General features: G+C 46.6%; 9 protein-coding genes across 9 annotated transcripts; 5 read left to right on the top strand and 4 right to left on the bottom strand.

Moving 5' to 3' along the window:
• Window positions 1-1,188: 1,188 nt before the first annotated feature.
• PAAG_07054 (COP9 signalosome complex subunit 7a) lies at window positions 1,189-2,282 on the top strand (the record flags this gene model as incomplete). Its single annotated transcript, XM_002791097.2, has 2 exons — window positions 1,189-1,441; window positions 1,522-2,282. The coding sequence occupies 2 exons, from the start codon at window positions 1,189-1,191 to the stop codon at window positions 2,280-2,282; spliced, it is 1,014 nt and encodes a 337-aa protein (XP_002791143.1).
• A 1,203-nt stretch (window positions 2,283-3,485) lies between these two features.
• Window positions 3,486-4,740, bottom strand: PAAG_07055 (hypothetical protein; the record flags this gene model as incomplete). The annotated part of the gene is made up of 3 exons (XM_002791098.2): window positions 3,486-3,722; window positions 3,807-4,518; window positions 4,589-4,740. 3 exons carry the CDS (start codon window positions 4,738-4,740, stop codon window positions 3,486-3,488), a joined length of 1,101 nt encoding a protein of 366 aa, XP_002791144.1.
• An 836-nt stretch (window positions 4,741-5,576) lies between these two features.
• PAAG_07056 (histone acetyltransferase GCN5) lies at window positions 5,577-7,178 on the bottom strand (the record flags this gene model as incomplete). Its single annotated transcript, XM_015846110.1, has 7 exons — window positions 5,577-5,591; window positions 5,653-6,360; window positions 6,422-6,536; window positions 6,605-6,813; window positions 6,884-6,928; window positions 6,993-7,090; window positions 7,157-7,178. 7 exons carry the CDS (start codon window positions 7,176-7,178, stop codon window positions 5,577-5,579), a joined length of 1,212 nt encoding a protein of 403 aa, XP_015700545.1.
• Window positions 7,179-7,512: 334 nt separating this feature from the next.
• PAAG_12324 (hypothetical protein) lies at window positions 7,513-7,845 on the top strand (the record flags this gene model as incomplete). The annotated part of the gene is made up of 2 exons (XM_015847829.1): window positions 7,513-7,615; window positions 7,760-7,845. 2 exons carry the CDS (start codon window positions 7,513-7,515, stop codon window positions 7,843-7,845), a joined length of 189 nt encoding a protein of 62 aa, XP_015702573.1.
• A 267-nt stretch (window positions 7,846-8,112) lies between these two features.
• On the top strand, window positions 8,113-9,288 carry PAAG_12325 (hypothetical protein; the record flags this gene model as incomplete). Its single annotated transcript, XM_002791100.2, has 1 exon — window positions 8,113-9,288. One exon carries the CDS (start codon window positions 8,113-8,115, stop codon window positions 9,286-9,288), a length of 1,176 nt encoding a protein of 391 aa, XP_002791146.2.
• A 360-nt stretch (window positions 9,289-9,648) lies between these two features.
• PAAG_12326 (hypothetical protein) lies at window positions 9,649-13,831 on the bottom strand (the record flags this gene model as incomplete). The annotated part of the gene is made up of 4 exons (XM_015847830.1): window positions 9,649-12,990; window positions 13,053-13,517; window positions 13,563-13,646; window positions 13,703-13,831. 4 exons carry the CDS (start codon window positions 13,829-13,831, stop codon window positions 9,649-9,651), a joined length of 4,020 nt encoding a protein of 1,339 aa, XP_015702574.1.
• Window positions 13,832-14,890: 1,059 nt separating this feature from the next.
• On the top strand, window positions 14,891-16,521 carry PAAG_07059 (cutinase gene palindrome-binding protein; the record flags this gene model as incomplete). The annotated part of the gene is made up of 3 exons (XM_015846111.1): window positions 14,891-14,944; window positions 15,030-16,290; window positions 16,466-16,521. The coding sequence occupies 3 exons, from the start codon at window positions 14,891-14,893 to the stop codon at window positions 16,519-16,521; spliced, it is 1,371 nt and encodes a 456-aa protein (XP_015700546.1).
• Window positions 16,522-17,164: 643 nt separating this feature from the next.
• Window positions 17,165-19,058, bottom strand: PAAG_07060 (hypothetical protein; the record flags this gene model as incomplete). Its single annotated transcript, XM_015846112.1, has 4 exons — window positions 17,165-18,454; window positions 18,523-18,571; window positions 18,641-18,686; window positions 19,037-19,058. 4 exons carry the CDS (start codon window positions 19,056-19,058, stop codon window positions 17,165-17,167), a joined length of 1,407 nt encoding a protein of 468 aa, XP_015700547.1.
• A 664-nt stretch (window positions 19,059-19,722) lies between these two features.
• On the top strand, window positions 19,723-21,631 carry PAAG_07061 (hypothetical protein; the record flags this gene model as incomplete). The annotated part of the gene is made up of 2 exons (XM_015846113.1): window positions 19,723-20,899; window positions 21,024-21,631. 2 exons carry the CDS (start codon window positions 19,723-19,725, stop codon window positions 21,629-21,631), a joined length of 1,785 nt encoding a protein of 594 aa, XP_015700548.1.
• Window position 21,632: the final 1 nt, after the last annotated feature.

Here is a 21,632-nt window from a genome sequence, read left to right on the forward strand (position 1 = left end):
TGCTTCTCCATGTCTCTAGAAAGGATGTAAGGATCTTACTCTCTTTAGGCCCTTGAATCATCGATCCAGGCTTCGGAAAACGATATACTCGCCCCTTATCACCCGGAGTTCGATTGGTCACGCTTTCAGAACGCAGGAGCTCTAGCTTGATATCTAAATCAACCCTCCCAAATTCGCATGCATCATACTAGAGGAGTGGTCGAACAGTCCTGGTTTGTTTATCTTATGCAGAGTTTGTGTCCCCATCTGATTTCTCCGCTCTCAGACATGTCTTGTCGCAGCCCTTGCTCATGGTTTTGGGGACTTCGATTTTCGGCTCGTTGACAGATATCCAAGGATTAAAGTGGTAATCTCGGGCAGCCTGGAATACGCCGAACTTCAAATGAAGGATTCCCTCCATAGAGTTTCGTTATCTTTTTGTAATACAAGTAGATATGCACAATGGCTGGGAATTGGAGGCATCCTTTACTGGCAAAGAACTCGCAGTGTGTACCGCCAGAGTTAATAACTCGGAACAGCGGAATCACAAACTTCTGATTCAGCTGTCAAAGTGGTGGTAAGATGTACTTGATTGTGTTACGGATATGATGTCGACTTCCCTTGTTTCACCAGGCTCTCCAGGTGAGGGAGGTGTTCTCGGTCTGTACTGTTTTTCTCCCCTCGAAGTCCTGCCATGGGCCATCACTGAATATTTTGCCTGCTTTTTTTTCCAATGGAGTAGGATAGCTCTTCTCTCAACATGCAGAGTCAATGATCTGTCGTGAACACAGTAGAATGAAATGAATAGGAGAGTCGTTCATGATGAACCAATTTGTTCCGCGTCCGTTTGAACGGTGTCCCCATGCAAACCCTGCAAACTATTCAAACTGCCCCGTAACTAACTTTCACCGAACGGGGCTCACTCTGCCGCATGCAATCAATCATCTCACCCGGACAGGTGGGGATGGAATTTGAAGCAACCCGACCATTTCTGTCTTCAGATGCATAGCTCATTCTGGTAGTGTGCTTTGTGGGGTAATCCTAACGACCGCTTAGTACGCCCAGCAACCTCCCACTCCTTTGACATTATTGATGGTTGCAAAGAGATCACTGATCGTAGCATACGTGTAGGTTGCGCGCGCACATATCCTAAATCAGCTGGCATAGACAACCCATACAGTCAGCGGAAAATAATTGCTGCGTTCGTCAATGGAGAAGATACATATCCGAGCCCTTGAAGCTCTTGAACCGTTCATCCATCAGGCCCAGTCAGCGAATTCCGCACTCCACGCTACCGAAATCATCAAGAATGCCACCTCCGCCCCAAACACATTCGTATTCGCAGAGCTGCTTGAAGTCCCAGCTATCCAAGCCTTGCGCTCGCCGGACACCCCTAAGGAGTACCGCAACTATCTCCAGCTTTTAGAAATATTCGCGTGGGGGACATGGAAGGAATATCAATGTGAGCACCCATGTAGATACGGATTAACCAACAGCCCCCTCCGTTGACTGATCAATACTGACGAGAACAAAACTACCCAGCAACGCCAAACCTTCCCCCTCTGGACGACAAACAAGCTGAAAAGCTCCTCCTCCTCACCCTCCTAACTCTCGCGACAGCCCACAACCCACTTACGTACGCAATCGCCATGAAATCCCTATCCCTCCCCAACCACGCCGCCCTCGAATCCCTCGTCACACAAGCCATATACTCTTCCCTGATTACCGCCCGCATCTCACCAGCTACAAACCCTCGAGTCATCCACGTAACATCGACAGCTCCGCTCCGCGACGTGCACCCCCAATCGATCCCCATCATGATCTCAGTCTTGAAAGAATGGCGGGGGCGATGTTCTGATGTTATAGGGAATATAGAAGCGGAGATCGCCAGGATAAAATCCGAAGCTGAGAAGCGGAGAGCACGGGAGAAGATTCGGGCCAGTCGCGTTGAGAGGAGCGTTGCTGGCTGGGATGGTGAGGATGGCGGCGGGACATCCGGTAGTACTGGGGTTTCTGGGACAGGTGCAGGTGCAAGTGCAGGTGCAGGTGCAGGTTCGAAACATTCACTACCGTTCTCAGGTGGTGGTCGGGTTCCCGGTCTCCGCCCACAGTTTTCTGGAACGTCGGGCAGCGGTGCTAGCGGCAATAAACGGGATCTCAATGATTTCGATGACGATGGTAGATATCCGGGTCATGGTGACATGGAAGTTGACGGAGCGGGCGTGGATGCCGATGAGGGGTTTGATGGAATAGGTGAATCTACGCGACAGTCGAAGCGTCTCTTGGCTTTGGGGAGTCGATAGATCTTCTTTCCGCCTTCCCTGAGGTTATCATATTTCCGACGTCTGCATTCTCATGGTTTAAACACCTAGATATGGCTGCTTATGACTCGAAAGGCTTTTAAAAATTATTCCTGATTTAACTAGGAGCATTACATACGAATAACGACGAGCAGAATCGACTTCATTTCCAGAAACTTATCACATTTTTGAAGCTTTGTAGATTCTGGGATGCATGCTTAGATGCCGTATGGATTTTCAATTCTATGAAAATCGAGGCTATGGAGTAATTGCTTGGTGCTAGTCGCTGGTGGCCAAATGCAATACATGAGGAATTATATTTGCAAGATGAGAGCTGGAGAGAAGACCACGATACATCACTAGGAATCAAACCCGATATTTTGACCAATTCATCCAGGCCTTAATAACTAGTTAACTAGTTAGTCTTTTCATCATAATAAGTTAACTGGAAGGAGCTGAATAAGAGGAGGGTGACAGAGGGGCAATAGAAACCAGGCAATAAGAGGTTGTATCTACTAATCGATACATTTATTGGCTAACGGATCTGTGAAATGTCTTCAAAAAAGAATGATGATTGCCTCTTTCACTATTTGACGACCTCTACATACATCAAATCAAACCTTCTGTCGGAATATCTAACTTGCAGAAGAAAATGACGGAAAAAACCGACACGACTGGTCATATATTCGGAAATAAAAAGAAACTGAGAAAACGGACTAGATAAAAGGAAAAGGTTCAGGGTCATAAAATGGGGGCAGGAAAGAGGTGATAAACGGAGGAAATGGGGGAAGAGCCCCTCATGGATAGCGAGACAGAGAACCACGCCTTGTTGCATTGCATGAAGGCGTTTCCTGACTTAGTTAGCGAGGCCAGGGTCTCAAAATAGGGGAAATTTTCTTTTTGGAGTTGTTCCCTTATGGAAATGGCAATGAAATGGTCAACCGAGACTCAACTTGTAGGCCATAAACATTTAGATACGTGGACGGCGAACTCCCGAAACGCCGCTGCTGACTCTTGAAACTAATGAACCCATGGGAAATCTGACACGAAACAACCTCCTTTTACGCCAGTGCGAACAAAACTGTCCAAGAATAGGCTGGCCTGCCTTTGGAATCGGAGCGCTGGCGTAAACAAAAAAGAGATGAGGAATTTGACATGGGAACGAAAAAGAGCCGTGAGGAAAGAAAAGCATCCATGCACAACCCTCTAAAGTTGGGTTCCAGGAACAAAAATAAACAAGACACATATGGCCACGGCAATGAAGGCTCCAAGAAGTAGGGACACAGATGCGCGCTTGATGAGCAAGGATCGGACGTACGGCTCGCGGATTCTTGCCCATGTAAAAATGGTGTACTCACTGAACCCGGCAAGGGCAAAGATCGGGTCAATTTTGTACTGATATGAGGAAAGGAAGTAGGCCGCAAAGATGAAAGGTAAAATAACCTGGATGGGCAAAATATTAAGAACTCGTTAGCAAACAAAGCCACAAATAAAATCCAGAGTGGGACGTTATCAGAAGCCTCTTACCCAGCACCTAACCGATCTCGGTTGATCGGTGAGAACTACGTAAAATGCGGCCCAAAAGCCACCGCCAAAACTCAGTAGAGCAAGAGCCAAACGTGCCAAAATACTGGGTGGGACAAGATTTCCCAATGCCTTAGCCTGTAAATACCCGGGAAACGCGTCTCTCTCCATTGCCTGAAAGACGTAATCCTTTGCAGTGTCGAAAACTTCCGGATCGTCCCTCCCCTCTTGCTCAATCATATGCACAATGTCTCCCACGATATTTTCTGGGAGGATGACTTCTCTTTCAGAGCCTGGGAGAAGATATGTGTACAGAATTCGTTCCGCGCTGGCGCGGATATCAGCTCGTGCAACTGTGTGCCCGGGCGAGTTGGAATTGGTAGCCCCATTATGAGAGGCTATCTGATTGCTAGGGCGAGATGAGCGATCGCTCGACACCGTCCGGCGGGACGATGGATTCGAATCCATGCTTTTTAACGAATGTCCAGATGTGTAGCCATCAGATCGCAGGAAGGCGGACAACCGTGTATCACGGTCTCGACTGTCGCCGTTTCCAGGCCCAGACGGCCCAATTCCCATAGAATCAGTTTCGAAAGCATTAGAAGAGCGCGGGCTACCCGCCTTTTCTGGCTCATCGGGCGTCTCAAGGAGAACAGAGCGACGTAGTTCACGAACGTAATGGCGACAGAGTGACATGTGTTGTGACACATCTAGCCTGATACGTTATCATCCAAATCAGTGCAATTGAACTGAATACTATGGCGAATATATTGAGATGAACTCACCAGAAATCTAGGTAATCGACAGAGCATTGCTGGTCTCTCATGTAGATGTAGAATGAAAAAAGGTCGACAGGAGCAAGAGTCCTGCGATGGAGCACTTCCATAAGAGTCGGTAGCCTATTGCGGGGCTCCGATTCTGCGAAATCCGAAGCCATGATTAATGAGTGTATTATGTATCGATCGTGGAATGAGTGGTAGAACTGTCAGGGGTTCAATAAAGGCACTTCATAAATCGAATATGGCGCAGTCTGATAAAGGCCGTCCAACACATGTATTGATTATTGATATTATACAGAGATCTGTAGATGGAATGAATCGCTCTGGCGCAAAGGGTTGTCGTTAAGAATTGAACGAGCTCAATTTTGTCGTCAGTGTTGATTTTTGGAACTTCCTTGCCAGACGGTAAACCATCAACTACAAATGACAGCTAGCGGTCCATTTAAAAGATTCCAATCGTGGCAACCGCAAAAGAACGACGTATGGGTTCGGCAAAACGAATGATTTTCATGGCACGAAAGCCACAGCGCAGTCCAATCGAACGAATGTTGTCGTTTGGCGCTTATTCGAAGGGTGAGCTAACGTTAATTGACGCGTCGGCAAAAACATTGTTCCAAGACACGTTGTCAAATTAAGCAATCCGCGGGATATCAATTCTCCGGAGGGAATTGGCTACCGATGATCGCAAGAGTTTAATTTAAACCTTAGCGGTTTAGCTACGAGGCAATGCTCTAATATTAATCTGTTATTATCTCGGATACTATAAGATCATAGCTTATGTACTGTAATGAAATAGTCATCGGGTATCTATGTATGTAGCATAAGTTGTGAACAGCGCGTGCTACAAATATGTATGCATGTACAAGTACATACAAACCAAAGGTGGTCCGAGTAAATGCCTCAAAATGTCATCATTGCATCCGAACTCCAATCCAAACCCACATACACCCGTAAGGAATCATACAATAGGTGAAGAATAAAATTAAATCTCCTGTTACTCCGCCAGGTGCTAGTTCATTATCAATTAGCCTACTTAACCAAACAGCAGGGAATATTAACAAAAAACTCACCGACCACTCTGGTATATTTCTGATCTGTTGCCACATAAATCGTTCCAATTTATTTGCGCTTTTAGCATATGAGGTATTTTCATTATTATACCTCCGACAATTGTCAAAAATTAATTTGGCATCCTTGATGAAGTCTTGCGGGGTCGGATACATGTCCTTTTCGTGTTTCTCCTCCATTGTGGAAAGATCCATAGGCTCCTTGATAACTTCGTAGTAGTCAGGGACTTCATCTCTGTTAACCGGTTGAGCAAATGGCCAAGCAGAGGTATGGTTCTGCATGTCGTTGAGTAGGTGTAGCAGTTGGTTATAATTAGGACCATGTCGGGGTTGGCGGGCCAACTCATCCATATCTGGTGACCATCCAGATTCTTTAATTGCAGGTATACTCAGGGGGTCGATGTTGAAAGCACCGTTCTTCCACTCCTTAGGTGGCGCATGGACAATGTGCGATTTGCTAAAAGCTCGGATTTTGGCTTGTACTGCTTCCTTCTGCTTTAAGAGCATCCGTCCAGCCTCGAGATATCGAATCTTCGGGAGCATTGTGCATTGCATAATCGTGCCTCCCTCGTAGTCCTTGATGTAGCCCATCCAAATAGACTTTTCAAGTGTGATATCTTTCGTGAATCCTTGCTTTTTGAAATATCCAATAGCATAATTATCAGCATATGTAAGAAAATGCATCACATCAGAAGTGGCTTTCACATAGTCCTGCGTAGAGTAATCAGTGACTGCCACGGCCTGCCAATATATGGCGAATGTAGTTGCGCACCTTTAAATGAGACATTAAATGGGCTCCATATCCTTTCACCTGTTGGTCAGAAGAGATAGCGCAAAATACAATCTCTGCGAACTTCCTTCCTTTAAAAGGTCGATACGTTATGCCACTACTTCTAGTTAGCATTTTCTCAATTTCCAACGAACGGGGGAGGGGTTGACCATGATAGTGACATACCCAACTACTTCTAACGGATGTTTTACAATGGCGATGGACAGGTGAGTTCTATCATACACCAGTCTGGCGATATAATCTTTAGGCATTTTTGGCAGCTGCTTCTGAAAAATGCATTTGAGACCTGTGAGAATGATAAAGCTCTCCCTCTCGCCATCATTGTTGACAACCCGAAATTCAATTTGCCCAGATCGTTCCTCTAAAACCGCAGGCTACATTGCATCCGTATTAACGTCATTACGCAGACTTAAATGAAGGGCTGAAGGGCCAAAAACAACCAACCTTCTCAGGGTAAGGTACTAGTTTGAGAGCGTGCTTGTCATCGTCCTGAAGCGAGTGGTTAGTCGTCTGAAACCACTGAATGCCTTCTCGGGGTAGTCAGGTATCAAACCTGGTCTTCTTTCTTAGGAGACTCCGTTCTCGCCTTTTTGCTTCGGTGAGCAGTAGTATCCTCCGGTGGCCGCTCTTCAGAAGCCTTCCGCTTGCCACCTAGAACGCGGTTGTCAGGTGAAATTCACAGAATCCAACGCGTCTAACACTCAATGAGCAACTCACGGTCAACAGAAATTGGCGCCATGGTTCACAATTGATCTTCTTTCGATCACGGCTGATAAAACCTGGGGACGAGACCTATATCGCCCAATGTCATCACGACGTCCCAAGGCCCCGACTCTCCGGTATGCCTAGTCCCGTGATTTCGCGCTTCCTGCTAGTGTCGGCAATATATTTATCCGATATGTGCAAGTAAATACGCCAGTCCAGAAGAGGAAATATGCCAAAGTGCGTCTGAGAAGCTTCATTTCTGATTTTCTTAACATCAGGATCGGTAGTTTGTTTGTGACAACGTCTGCGCGCTGTTCGTTAACTAGTAGCTTTGAGCCACCTGATTACTGCCCAATTCAATTGCACCGATGTCGCTGAACAAGGTCTGGGATTCTGCCGGTGGAACGCCCTTCTATCCCCTTGTGTCGAAGGATAGTCACTTCTTCGTTGCTCTCACCCTCCTATTGACCAGTAAGCTAGCTCAGAGGATATGAAAATAGATTCAGTGGATTAACTCCTTTTAATAGCTGCTGTCCTTGCTGGTCTTTTCGGTATCAGTGAGTAGCGAGGTTTCGAACCGGCGCCTCTCATACATACTAACATATCAACGTCAAGATCGATCCTTTGTCAGTGTACCATTGTTTGGTGTGCCGGCTTCGTTGGCATTTGGGTATGCACCTTTAACATTACTCCTAATGTAACTTACAGTGTGTTTAAAATCTAATTTGGAGCAGGTTTGGAGCAGTTTTCATGATATGTGCAGTAGGGGTCTACGTTTAATCATAAGCGCTTTATCAAACCCATCAAGTCGTCATATTTTGAACTTCCTTTAATTATGTACATCAAATCGAAGTTGAGGGATTTTTATTTCTAGATACCGTTGCTTGTTACCCACACTACCGACAATCACATCATTTTCCCAAAAAAAAAAAAAAAAAAAAAAAAAAACCCACCAGCTGTAGTCGGTCATGGAGCAGGCTGACCGACCCATATTTTCGGCGGTCTCCAATTCTGTCCAGCAATTATATGTCCTCTTGCGATGCATTGGATTCTCTTCAAAAGCTTCAGTTCAGATCACTTCACAAGGGATTCGCTTCTCCGCTGAAGATGGACGAGTAATGCAAGGCGTCGCATTTCTTGATAAGAAGCTTTTCACCAACTACATATTCCACCCACCATCAGGGACTAACCTTGAGGATACCGTAGAGGATGAAAATGGTCTAGACAATTACGTTTCCCCTCTCTTTTTGATATCTCTTTCTGCCCTACTCGAGACACTCCAGATCTTTGGTCTCAATGATGCGTCTTCATTTACCAATCCGACTCCAAATCCGGCCACCTCAACCGCCCTCAACGCTTTCTCAGGACCTGCATTACTCCTAAACCGCACATGCACAATCAGTTACATTATGCAAGGATCACCACTTACTATCACTCTATCCGAAGCTGGTATGACCACCACATGCGAATTGACAACGTACGAACCGGATGACATCGATTTCGACTCCTCAGTTGGAGATACCGATATTCCATTTCAGCGTGATGCCATCGTATTCAAAGCCATAATGCGTTCAATGTGGCTTCACAACGCCATTCTGGAATTAGACTCCACGAATCCAACCTCATTGTCTTTTAGCGTGTCAGCGACCAAGGAGCCATACTTCGCTCTTTCCGCCTCTGGAGGTCCTTTTAGCGAATCGACCATCGAGTTTTCAATCGATAAAGACCCTTCCACCGCTGGCGCCAATGTACCCGTTTACAAAACACTGGAAGATGGCACAAGTTCACCTTCAAAACAACAAGCAAGGCGCGGGAAGCTTGCTCCTACTGTAACAGAGACGTTCCTCGTCAATTCGCCATCCAGATCCAGGTTCCGCCAGAGTTACAGATTTGCACTTATTTACAAGGCTCTTCGTGCGATGGCGGCCTCAAGCAAGGTTAGTATCCGCATTGATAGGCAGGGAGTTCTGAGTTTACAGTTTATGATTGATTTTGGTGATGGAAATGGCGTTGATGGCGGAAGAGGGTTTCAACCGCCCACCGCAATTAAGAGGATCGAAAATGCTGGCTTTGTGGATTTCCGATTCGTCCCATTAGTCGATGACGATGACGAGGGCGGAGAAGATGGTACTGCAAATGATTAACACATAAAAATCGGTACTTGAGGAAGAATTTCGATCACAAGCTCTTTTAACTTAGGTCATGCATGTACGTTTTCCACGGGAGAAGGGGGTTTTGGCTGGCTTCTTCATCCAGCATATCCTCTATAAAGTGTAATGCACCATGTGAAACTTCAAAAATATGTTCAAAGGGGCCCATAAAATGAATGAAAATTGTGTAGAATGACCTATAACTCAAGGAAAATATAGTAGACTCCATCCGTATTCCCACTTTTAAGTCAACAAATTCAAATTTAACGTCACGGTGGTTATATATATAGTAGGAAACATTGAAACAAAAAGAGCAGGGTAACCTTGACACATAAAATAATTTTCAAGAGAAATTTACACAGAGACCTTAAATAACCTATTTTGTACTTCAGTTAGCATTTGAACAGGGTATATCATAAGCAGCGAACACCAGGAGATACCAGAGGTGAAAGTACTAACCGCCGCAATCGACTGCCTCTCAATAATAGATTTCTGCCTCTCATTCCTCGATACACGATAATAATAATCGCTGAAATCACCGCATTTCATATGCCGCAAAAACTCCTCGTCGTGCGTGATGACAATAAGCTGGAAATTCGACTGTTGCTGGCGCGATCTGATAATGTCATGCAGCGACTCTGCAAGGGAACGAATGTTATCTCTGTCAAGATTCGTCGTGGGCTCGTCCAGCGCGATGAGGCCGCAATTGACACCGAAGCACTCTGCAAGCGCCAAACGGATGATAATGCTAGCAAGAACCTTCTGCCCAGCACTACAGCGGCCACGCATATCCATCTCTGCATCTTGCTTAACCATACAGACGCGATAGTTATAAGATCGATTTCCCTTCGCGTTTTCGTTATCGGAGCGAATTAGGATGGTGTCGACGTCCGTACCCCTATACGTCTTCTGCCACAGTTCCTCGATAATACAGTTGATCTCCTCCATTTTCAAGCTGTGATATTTCATGATAGCTTTGTCAAGAGCACTGCCATAACGGCCAAGATCATCGACTGCCGCCTTCGTTGTTTCCACCTTGATGTGAGCTTCTTTGAATTTTAGCCCGGCATCTTTATAGTCAGTATTCCAATCAGCAAGTAGCTGCATGAGCTGATCGTCCTTTGACTTCATTTCTCCCATTTTGCTGGCTTGCTTCGCGGACAGTGCGTTGTGTTCTCGTGTTCGTCGCTCTGATTCTTCCTTAAAACGACTGCGATCCACCTCAGCGTTCTGGGCAGTTAGTTCCTCAATAGTGGTATTCACGTCCTCGAGTGCAGCTGTTTCTTGACGGTATCTGAGGTTATCGGCATATTGCCGTTTTGTGCTTTCGCTATCCTTTAGCCTGCTTGATATCTCATTGATCTCCTTGGTGATTGATCCTTGCTCTTTCTCTAAGTTTGCAATCTCCATTTCGATGCTACGGACTTCTTTTTCACACCTACTCAGTTGCGCTGGACCGTCTCGCTCAATATATGAAGTGATCTCTTCGTTCGCTAGGTTAAGTTGATGCAAACTGTCTGACAGCTGGGACGCTACTTGATGTAGCTCCTTCTCCCTTCTTTCGGCCCGTGAACTAATGTCATCATACCTGGCTTGAGCTTTCGAGACCTCTGGAACAAGATTGTCAATATCTCGATCCGCATTTTCAATACTCTCCCGTTGTTTGGCATTGAGGTTGCGATATTCTTCGACACGGGCAATCAAGTTCGCTTTTTTCTCCAACTGATAGTTAGCATTACCCAAATTGCTTCTCACGTCTCGAAGCTTCAATTCAAGTGTTGTAATCTCGGTTCGCGACTGATCCTTTTCGCTGCTTAATTTTGAAATAACTTTTTGAAGCTCACGAGACCTTTCCCCGATCTCCGAAAGTTGTCCCTGAATGTCTTCCAACGTTCTCGAGCTCATGACATCTTGTTGGTTCGTAGAAAGCTCTTGGATTTGTGATCGAAGTATCCCGATTTCGCTGTCGTACTTTGAAATCGTAGCAACTGTTTTCGACAAAGATTCGACATCCTTTTTCAGCTCTGCATGTTTGCTAACAATCTTGTCATGGTCCTCGATTTGAGATAGTAAATCCTCTCGTTGAGATTCTAGTTTGGCCTCCTCTCTCTCAAGAGCAGGAATTTCTGTATTAGAAAGGCGAACCCAGGAGCCATAGAAAGTGGATGCACTTTGAGCAGTCTCTAGATCCTCCTCAAGTTGCCGCAGGTTTTCATCAGCAGCTTCTTGTGTGGCCCTTTTTACTAGAGCATCAAGTTTGTTCAAGAATATTTGAAATTCGCCCTCGGTTTTAAAAGGCCTGGAGCACATTCTGCAAACTTTCTTCTGCCTGGCTGCATCCATACATTTACTGAGGTAGTCTCCCAGTCCGGCATACTGGTCGGCATCTTTCTTGGCCATATCTAGCTGTACTTGACGCTGCTTGAGAATATCGGGGTACTCTTCAGGTTCGTCGTTGACAGAGTCGCGGATTTTTTCAATGCACTGCTTCAATTCATTACGTTTTTGTAGCAGATCCTTTCGAGTTGTCTTTAGTTTGAAGTCTGTGTGTTCGAGTTCCCTACCTATGCCGTTCCTTTCACGTTCAACATGGGTCAAGGCATTGGTGGCAGCTTCCAAGGCGGTTTGATATTCTTGATCGAGCGTAGAGGGACTCCACTCCTGGGTCACAAATTTCTTGATCCTCTCAGTATGAGCCCCTTTCATGGTTTCGAGACTGCGCTCGCGATCCTTAAGTTCTCTTTTAAGGTGATCTAGCCGGGCAAGATCGCCGGCTCGTTTGGTCCCCTCAATTACCTCTGCGTTCAGTTTTGAGCTTTCATCCTCCAGCAACCGAATCTCTTCAGTTTTGTTTTGAATTGCGCTGTCCCATGAAGCAACTTTTGCCTTATCTTTCGCTTCATTGAGAGATCGCTCAGTTTCTTCAATCCTTGATTCTAAAACAGCCTTGTTACCCTCATCTATATCAATTTCATCTAGACGTCTCTGATACGCGTCGGCTTCGCGATCATTCGACGTTATTTGTTTTCTTGCTGCATTTTTCACTTCCTGCAGTGCAGATTTCCGTTGGCCAAGCTGATTCAGAAGAGTCTGTGCTTCACGCTGCTCCACTTGGGCCTCTCGTCGAGCTCTTTCTAACGCTTGGTTTTGATCTTTGGATAACTTTCGAATTCGTTGCATGAAGTCGTTTACTTGCATGTCGTCGAGGTCATCGCCGAACCCACGAATGCTGTTCTGCCGAGCAATTTCCTTGATCAATTTTTCCCGTCTTTTAAGCTGCCGTTCAAACTGAGCTTTGCCATTTTCGTGTTTGCCGTACTCGGCCTGTTTGAGGCCTAGCTTAGCCCGATTATCTTCGATAAGTTGCCTAAGATCCACGTATTTTTGCTTGAGTGACTCTTCCTGTTCTCGATCCTGAGCTTGTTTTGATTCGAATTGTTCTAAGGCTTGTTGAAGCCACTCATCAGACTCATCAACCTCAACAAGATGTTGCTGCAGGTTGCTGATGCTAGTTTGTATGCTTTTCGCTTCTATCCGCTTTCCTTCCAAGGTTCCAAGTATCTGAACATAACTCTCCGACTCCTTCCAGGCCTTGTCAGCAAGTTCTGCAGCTCTTCTCATTTCCTTAGAGAGTTCATGGCTTTCAGCACGGAGCGCCTCAATTTCCTCCTGCAATTTGATTGATCTTTTTTCCGCCTAAAATTTGTCTCAGTTAAACCATACAAATAAGCGGTCTAAAAAAAAGAATGGATACGTACACGATCAGCCTTGTCCTTATTTTCTTTGGCATGCTGTTCCATAATTTTGTACTTGGCGAGTTCTTCATTTTGCTTTTTCCGAAGAGCCTTGATATTATCGATGGCTTTTGTGTACTTCAAGGCTTCAAAAATCTCGTCAAATTTCTTCTTCAAGACGGATGGTTCGCTCATTGGCCAAAGGCTCTCATCCTGGTGGCAGAAAATCACAGAGTCCAGGATAGCTTTCGAAACACCAAGATATTGAGGCATGATCTGGTCGAGCTCCGCCACCCTAGAAGAAATAGACGTTCGTTCCCCATCTTTAATCATCAAAAGCTGACCTTCCAATGTTTTCTGTTGTCTCGCAGTTTTTTTCACCGTAAGTTGTAGGCTTCGTGTGGCTACCATTTTGGCTCCTGTTATAGACTTGAACGAGAGCTTTACTTGGGCCAGGACTTCTTTTTCACCCACATAACTGGGGATTGTCTTCAGTCCTTACTCGCATGCTTTATATAGATTCGCTAGACAAACCTTCGGATCGTGAATAAAGGCACCGCCTTTACTGTTGGGTGGGAGGTCTCCGGTTGTTGCATATTTGAGACACTCAATGATGGTCTACTGAATCAGTTAGCATGCATTAAGCCCCCACAAATGCAAGTGCAGTAGCACACCGTCTTTCCCGAGCCATTGTATCCGACAATCAAAGTCAACGGTGTATGGAATTGGATGGTTTCGCTTCGGGTGTTGTCGAAAGAGCGGACACTGGTATAAAAAAAGGCCAGGACAGGTATTAACGACATATTCAAGTGAAAGAAAACGCAATATGACATGAGTTTACTTACCCAAGAATAGATAGCTTGTCGATTTTCGCTGACGGCAGTTAGCTTTATGATAGAGGAGTAGTGGTAGACATGGCATGTGGGCATGTGGGCATATGGAACTCACACCTGAAAAGCAAATTAGCGAAAGGAATCCGTGCACGTAACTGATGGCCACTTACATCTTGACAGGACTACGACCGCGCAGCCCGCAACTAGCAGCACTGCCTCTCACAGTTGAAAGTGGTAAGGAGAATTTTGCTCAGAGGTTGCTGATGCACGTCATGTTTCTTTCTTTCTTTCTTTCTCACAATGTTCCCCGCGCATTTCACGCGGATAGAAATGTGTGATATCACGTGACTCCCACAAGTGCAAGCGGCTCAAGTGTCGAGTGAAATAATCTCCCCCCCCCCCCCTTACTTTAAAAATGATTTGCCATGGTAGCAAAGTGTATTTTTTTTTTTTTTTTCCACCCTTCTTTGAAATAGGGATGCGGTCGTTAATTGTGACTGGGTGGTGGTCATATAACTCACCAAGGATTGGCCTCCAAGCCAATTTGGCCATTCGAGATCAAAAAGCCCAAAATAAGCAAACCGCTAACTATTAGCAACGTGGGGACAACAGGGGGTGGGGGAAGTGGAGGGACCGGGGCTCTAGTTAAGCAGTGAGCATGTGGTCCCCCGGAGTTTGCGGATTCAGGTGCCATGGTGCGGAACCCGTACGTTGACAGCTCTCGGCAACCCTTAACCCCGACCGCACGGTCGAAGCACACATCACACATAAAACAAGAGAGAAAGACGCTAAAATGACAAGAACCCTACAGCCACTGTGCGATCGTTAAACAACCTAAATGCCAGAGAGCGCTTAACAGTCTTCCTGCTAACTCCCGATTTACACGGTGTGCTTCTCCTAAGTTTATGGCACTCAACCTCGTTCAATAACATTACCATCCAGCCCAAGTGTTGTTCTCTCACGCTGTCACCTCCTTCATATCACAGCACATGGAAGTCCATTCCGGTCGTGCCATTTTGGGCTCTCCTCATGTCAGGATATGATCCCCGGCTTGCTCGAGAATTGTCCGCTTATCCCAATGAGGTACGACACCAACTAACCAGCCAGCAGCCGGCAACACCCCTTCTCTTCTGAAAGAATTATATGCTAATACGTAACTCGAGAAAAGCTCCCTGCCGTAGAGCTATGTGTACAGGGAGCTTTAGTGGAAGGTTTCAATGCCGTGGAGCCGCCTCATAACGATCTCGACGCTGATAATGCGCGGTATAAAAATACCTATGGTAAAACCTTTGAAACGGCTCCTCTGCTCCCTGCAAGTTCGCAAGATGGACCAGCCAAGTGGGAACAAAACGTCTCTGCAGAGGAGGTTGGCTGTTGCATTCCTGCTCCTGCATCGCCACTACCTGCAAACCCCGAGAGCACCAGCAATGTGCTGGATGCTGACTCCACACAGCCGGAAACTCGCATGCAAAACATACTAGCGGGATTAAGAGACCTGATACAAATTTTAGACATGTCCGGGGTGTTGGTAGCTGTGTCGCCTTGCTGCAAGGCATTGATAGGCTACGAACCAGAAGATATGATAGGCAATGTTTTATTCGAATTTATCCACCCAAATGACCGCTCAATGGTCATCCAAGAATTCGCCGATTCAATACACACAGGCAACCCATTCAGGTGCTATTACCGGTTCAAGAAGCGTGACGGAACCTATCTCCTGCTGGAGGCCCATGGCCACATCGACTCCGCGACTGGCCTCGAGTTCTCAATAATTGCCCGCCCTTACCTAACCAAGCAATCACAACTTCTCGACTCGTTTCTTGAGCACAAGCTCGAGAACGAGAGATTGACCCGGCGCATCGCAGAGTTGAAACGAGAAGGAGAATTCCAGCTCCGTCACCATGAAGACAAAAAACAAGAAGACGACCAACAAGCAACCTTCGCGGCTCCACAGGCTGTCTACAATTCAACAACACCCTCCAATTTCATCCCTTCAGCCACGGTGGGATTTCAATTCGGACTTCCCGCTGTGCCAACCCCAAATCATCTCTTCACCGCATCAAGCTCCAGCGGATATAAACCGTTAACGGCACCCCTACCAGAAAATAACATTTCAATTCCCTTCGGTTTTGATGGTCGCACATCTCTAGATGACATCGAGCTTATAACTGGCCTGAATTATCGGGCTGGGGAACGAGCTCAGGGGATAAGCACTGGGGACCCTGGCGGCACCCTTATCCAAACCAACGTTCCTCCGGTCTCCATGTTTGCCAACAGCAGAGATGATAGGGTAAGGAAAGCCAATACCGAAAGGAGGCGGAGAAGTAAACCTGCCGAAACACATTTCTGTACGGATTGCGGGACTTTCTCTTCTCCTGAGTGGCGGAAGGGCCCGAGTGGGAAGAAAACACTATGCAATGCTTGCGGATGTGAGTTGGGTTTGCCTCTCCCCCCACCTTATTTTTAAGCTTCCTCCTGAGGTTTCCAAGTCGAACGTGGTGCTGATACCCTCTACAGTGCGCTGGGCTAAACAAGAAAGAAAGAACCAACAGACAAATGTTTAAGGAAAAGTTCAGAAGCTCAAACACAAACACCCTATCCTAGATGATGATGGCTCCCGTTCCCTTGATATCGATGACGATGATGAGACGACACACTAATTTCTTTTTCCCTTGACAAGAATTTCCCTTGTTGATGCATGGTAATGAATTCCCCCTACCTACTACCCAAACAACCCCTATTCTGGACATGGTTAAGCTTATTTTTTTAGTCTTCCATATTCGCATCACCCCAAACTTCCCGATAACGTCTTCATCTGTTGACATTTAATGTATAATCGTTATCCATCTATGACTTAGGAGCCGTTCCTTTTGTGTATATTACTGCATTGAAGTGAAAATTTACCTTCATTTATGGACATGAAGTAGTATTGATGAAATGCAAAGTAATATCCAGATTACAAGTTCCTGTCGTTTCCTTTACCTTATATGGAGCACGAAGATGTCCGGCAGCTAAATGGCAGCCCAACGGAGACTGGGCGTATTGGTTGGCAATTGTTTAGGCAGGAAGTGATAAACCTTCCGCTTGACTCTCTCTTCTCTGTACAACTTAGTTTCCTAAGGCTATATTGCTGGCATGACGAATCAAGGTAAAGAACAAAACAAGCGAAAAGGTAATCACTGTATTTCTCAAACTGATCTGCAAAAACTCTGGCTGCATCTCCATAACTTCAGCCATGGCAAACCGGAAACGCCATTGAAATATATGAAAAGGGAGAAAATAAAAGTGCAAGATCGTAATGTTTCACCTCTCCATCCTGCCACCACCTTCAGAATCTTTTATACTGCCCCCATTTTCTACTCCATCCATTCCCATCTCTGGCTTTATCGATACTTCAGTCTCCAGATTCATATCGTCAATGGACATAGCAGTCGAAGCAGCTTCTGTGAGGTTCCCGCTGGACTCTCCTTCGGGTTTATCATGTATATCGCCAATGACAAAGTCTCCATCCGCATCCATATCTGCATCCTCCTTTAAATCAGCGCTGCTCAATTTATCACTCTCTGCTGATGCCTGTAGTGTGGTATTCAAATCGGTTGCCGAACCGTCTGCAGGAACATCATTGATGCCAGTGGCACTAGGTGACAGCGAAAACTGAACCTCTGTTCTATTCTGCAATCCCATATCTTCAACGCCCAAGATAGCGGGTCCTCGCGCATGGGGTATCTCTTCGACGTCATCATCACCTTGTGCTTCCACTCCATCTCTCCCAGCCACCAGTGACGAACCGACCTGGTGTTCCTGAATTGTTATGTGAACAACGCCAGCTTCTTGCTCCTGTCGAGTGAGTTCGCCTGTTACGGCGCCGGATCCTTGCGGAGGAACAGTGGACGGGCTGCTGCTGCTGGATGGGCTCACATCTGGACTCGAATTAGGACTGGAATCAAAATCCAAAATGCCATCGTTATTACCTCCGGGGAGGGCAGAATCTCTCAGCCATGGTATTGGAGTGAGAAGGGCACCTCCCAAAGACTCATCGCTCCCCAGCGCATCATTTTCCAACACGAAACTACTGCTCCCCGAGCCGTTAACGCCATTCACGAGGTTGGTATCAATCAGGCCACCGGGTATGGGCAAGGAGGCGGGCAATGGGAATATGTCTGCTCCGCTGGATACGGACACTACTCTATCCACTGCGCGGAGGTATGAGGGTAATGTGCTATAGTGACGGGTCGGTTGTAGGATCAATTCTGCCAGCCGCTGGATGGTATGTGGTGGTTTTAGCGAGAAATAGGTTCTTAAGGTATATTTGATGGATGAGAGTATTCTGACCAGGGGTGGAGGGAGGGCATCGTCTGTTGATTGCAGCTGAGAATCCGGAATCTGCTCGATAGGGACAGATGACCGGAAGGCAGGGACCGGTGGTCGACCGGGCGAGGTTTGCAGTTGTGAAGGCGGAGCATTCTCCTTGTTGTTATTCGATTGTGGGTTCACTTCTTGTATCGGGTAAGAAGAGGGTATCAGACTTGGGGTATCATGTGTGTTACTCAAAGTTGGGGGAATTGTGGGCATTGGGAAGTCATTATGAACTATCTTTGGGAGCTGTCAGTTTCCCAAACACTTATGGTTCCATGCAGAGCTCCACACAGCTGGACACTTACATGCTCCAATCTCTCAATTAAAGGGTCAAGCAAATCGGGCCATTTCTCACTGTATCAAGAGGAAAAAATCGTCAACCAAGCGGCGCACGGACGAGCTGGAAGACATTCGCAAACATACAAATCGATAGTCCCGTCTTTGGCGACAAGCTCTAGCACTTCTTCATCTACAGACGGAAGGTAGTTAGCTCCAGCTCAAAGTTCCGCAGAACTGCCTATTGAAAACACGATGCGACGGTAGCTAAGGCCGAGATTGATGGCTAAGAAGGCATGGGACGACAGCACGAAAAATAGAATTACACGGATACTTTCCTGAAGACATTATTCTCTCTCTTGTCTTTGTTCATTGAGCAATGCGGGGAGCTGTCACAATACCTAGGTAATGCTGCAGCAAGAGGGTCGAAAGTAAAATAAAATAAAAAAGTAACAATAATAATAAAAAAAACAAAAGAGAGAGGAAAGAAGAGAACAGCGCGGTCCGGCGGATGTTTGATATTAGCTTAATCAGCCGCAATACGGTCGAGTTGTTGCGGTTGCATGGCTGGCCCATCTGAGGTCACCTGACGTCGAATATGCTCTACAGGGCTCTAGGGCTGCATGTAGGTGCTACAGGGGCGCTTTAACTGTCTTATGAGAGCCAAGGCTCCCACAGCCCCTAAAACTTAGGGTCCTATTCCCCGGCTACTCTGGCTAAGTTTTCTAGGTACCCCTAGTTTCTCAACTGGCAAACCATGTATGTATCTAGGTATGTGCTGATGCTCTGAATGCACATATAACTGGCAACTCTGAGTCTTCAGGGTTGACCCAGCTTCGAAGGACTTTACTACTCATGCTAGGGTTACGTTACAGCAACACTGACTGCCAACCCTAGGCCCCCAAATGCCCGCATGAGCTACATCAATTTTAGCGTCATCGATGGGATCCAAGGCAGTGGAGTCCCTCGATGCCGAGAGAGAAGACAGATCAACCGCCGAGTTCGAATCGGGAAACGCCACAATGATGGCTAGTATTTGCAGATTGGCGGATTGCGGGCGTGCAGTGGGAGGCTGTGTTGTCAAAACTCAAGCCAAAAGGAAAAGAGCCTGACGGGATTCTGTCATATTTTTACAACTATTTCTTGAAATTTTGTTCCAGAGCAGAAATTAGATTCCGCTGCTTCTTTAAACATTAATATTCGTTGGGTCACGCCCATCAATCGAAGCTATGGGTTTTGATAGCTGGAAGAAGCGACTTTCTGAGATCGGAGGGAAGAAATTACCTTCACCGTCCCCTTCCCTGTCATCACCAAGGGATGCCCCCGAAGGAGCATTTCCATCTTCACACCTAAACAGTGCTCCCGCTCCGGCCATTGAAGGAAATCCTCATCCTTCGTTCCAGCGCCCGGGCCAATCGCGGGGGCAAGCTCCTCAGGCGGACTTCTCGTCTTCTTATCCGAACAATGCTCCCGTCCCAGGAGCCGCTGGAAATCGCTGGTCTCCTTCGCAACCCCCAGCTGCCCCGTCGCCTAAGCCAATAGCATGGCCGCTTACTTACCCAGTTTTGCCGGAGGAGGGTGTCGGCGTGCTCATATTTTATCATACGCTGCAATCCATGGTCAGTGGGGAGTTTTATTGCTGGACTTACATCTCTGAAGGATTGGCACAAGTGGGCCAGAAAGATATCGTCTTTACTATTCGACGCAAGGCCAGTGAACGGGAGGACAACTTCCCGACAGCTCCTTTTCAATGGATTAAGTTCGTCTATTCCGCAGCAAAGGGCGGGCAGACAGTTGATGAGTTTCATCGCACAGACTTCCATTCTCCGTCCTTCCTTGACAGGTCCGATTTCAAATGGGTCGTTTACGGCCCTGCGCACCCTATCAACAATGTACCTGCTTCGTATTTCCCTCGTGAATGGCTACAGGTCATCCCCCTCATTGCGCCAGAGGCAGAGGTTGCCCAGAGATATGGGGTTATGAGAGCTCTTGGACATCTAGGTGCTCAGGAGCGTTATTTTCCTTTCCCTCCCTGGATAGACCGTGGCCGTCAACCATGCATAACCATGGCGAACATGACGGGAACTATGAAGGATTCGTTGCCGTCTGTTATTGTCACGGGAATAAGTGCATTGAAGAAGGGAAACGAGATTGTTCTTCATATTCCCCAACGATCTGCTTCTCCGCTTAAAGAAGCATTGGCACAGTTTCAACTTGAACACGTATTTTCGCTAGAAACCACTCCTCACAGGGACGCTGACTCCGGCCTCCTCTGGAGTAATACCGATACAGAGCCCAGGGGATACGCTGCAGGCACATCAAATGCGTGTATGAATCTAAATTATTTCGCATTCTGCCCCTGCCAGGAGAACAATGAGCTTAAAATGATAGAAGATGGTTTTATATGTACGTTCTTAAGCATTTCTCATTCACTCCCTTTTTTACCTGCACCTGCACATATGGATATCGCGCCTCGTTAGCCCGGTGCCCATTGACCAATGAAGGCTAATATGTAAATCATAACGAACAGTCATGATCACAAATTCCACGTGGGCGAACTTCCGCAACTTCATCGAACAGTCAATATCTTCCAGTATTGCCTTCCCATCCGGTTTCCGATTCAGCCTAGAATTTGAAGGATCGACATCACCACAATACAAAGGCCCTTCTCCTGGAACCCACGCAGCCGTACAACCAACACCCTCTCCAGTCAAATACGCGTATGTCGAATACAAACCTGAAAACCCAGTTTCCAGGTCTCAAAAGCCAAGCCATGTTCACTGTGATCATGTCGTTCTCCTCGACACTAACGTTGCAAAGCAAGCCGACGTGGATGAACTGAGTCGGTATATTAAATCGATTGAAGCCGTATTGGATACGACCGTTCCTAAAACTGCCCCTCCACACTTGGTTGGTGGAGGGAAACTCCTTATCGAAGCTGATGTTGGGGGCCCTGATCGGGATGACCTCCTGAGCCGCGAGTGGTTCAAGATGAAGTTCTCCCCACCTTCTTTGGAGGCTCTACCAATGGCTGAGATATATGACGGGGTCGCTCGATTAGCAAAACCGAGTATCGAACCTAGAACTAGGTTTTCTTTGGCCTTCAATGTCTGGGGGTTTACGGGGACGTGGGCATAGT

The sequence above is a fragment of the Paracoccidioides lutzii genome (genome assembly GCF_000150705.2).
Source record: "Paracoccidioides lutzii Pb01 unplaced genomic scaffold supercont2.21, whole genome shotgun sequence".
NCBI classification, from domain to species: domain Eukaryota; kingdom Fungi; phylum Ascomycota; class Eurotiomycetes; order Onygenales; family Ajellomycetaceae; genus Paracoccidioides; species Paracoccidioides lutzii.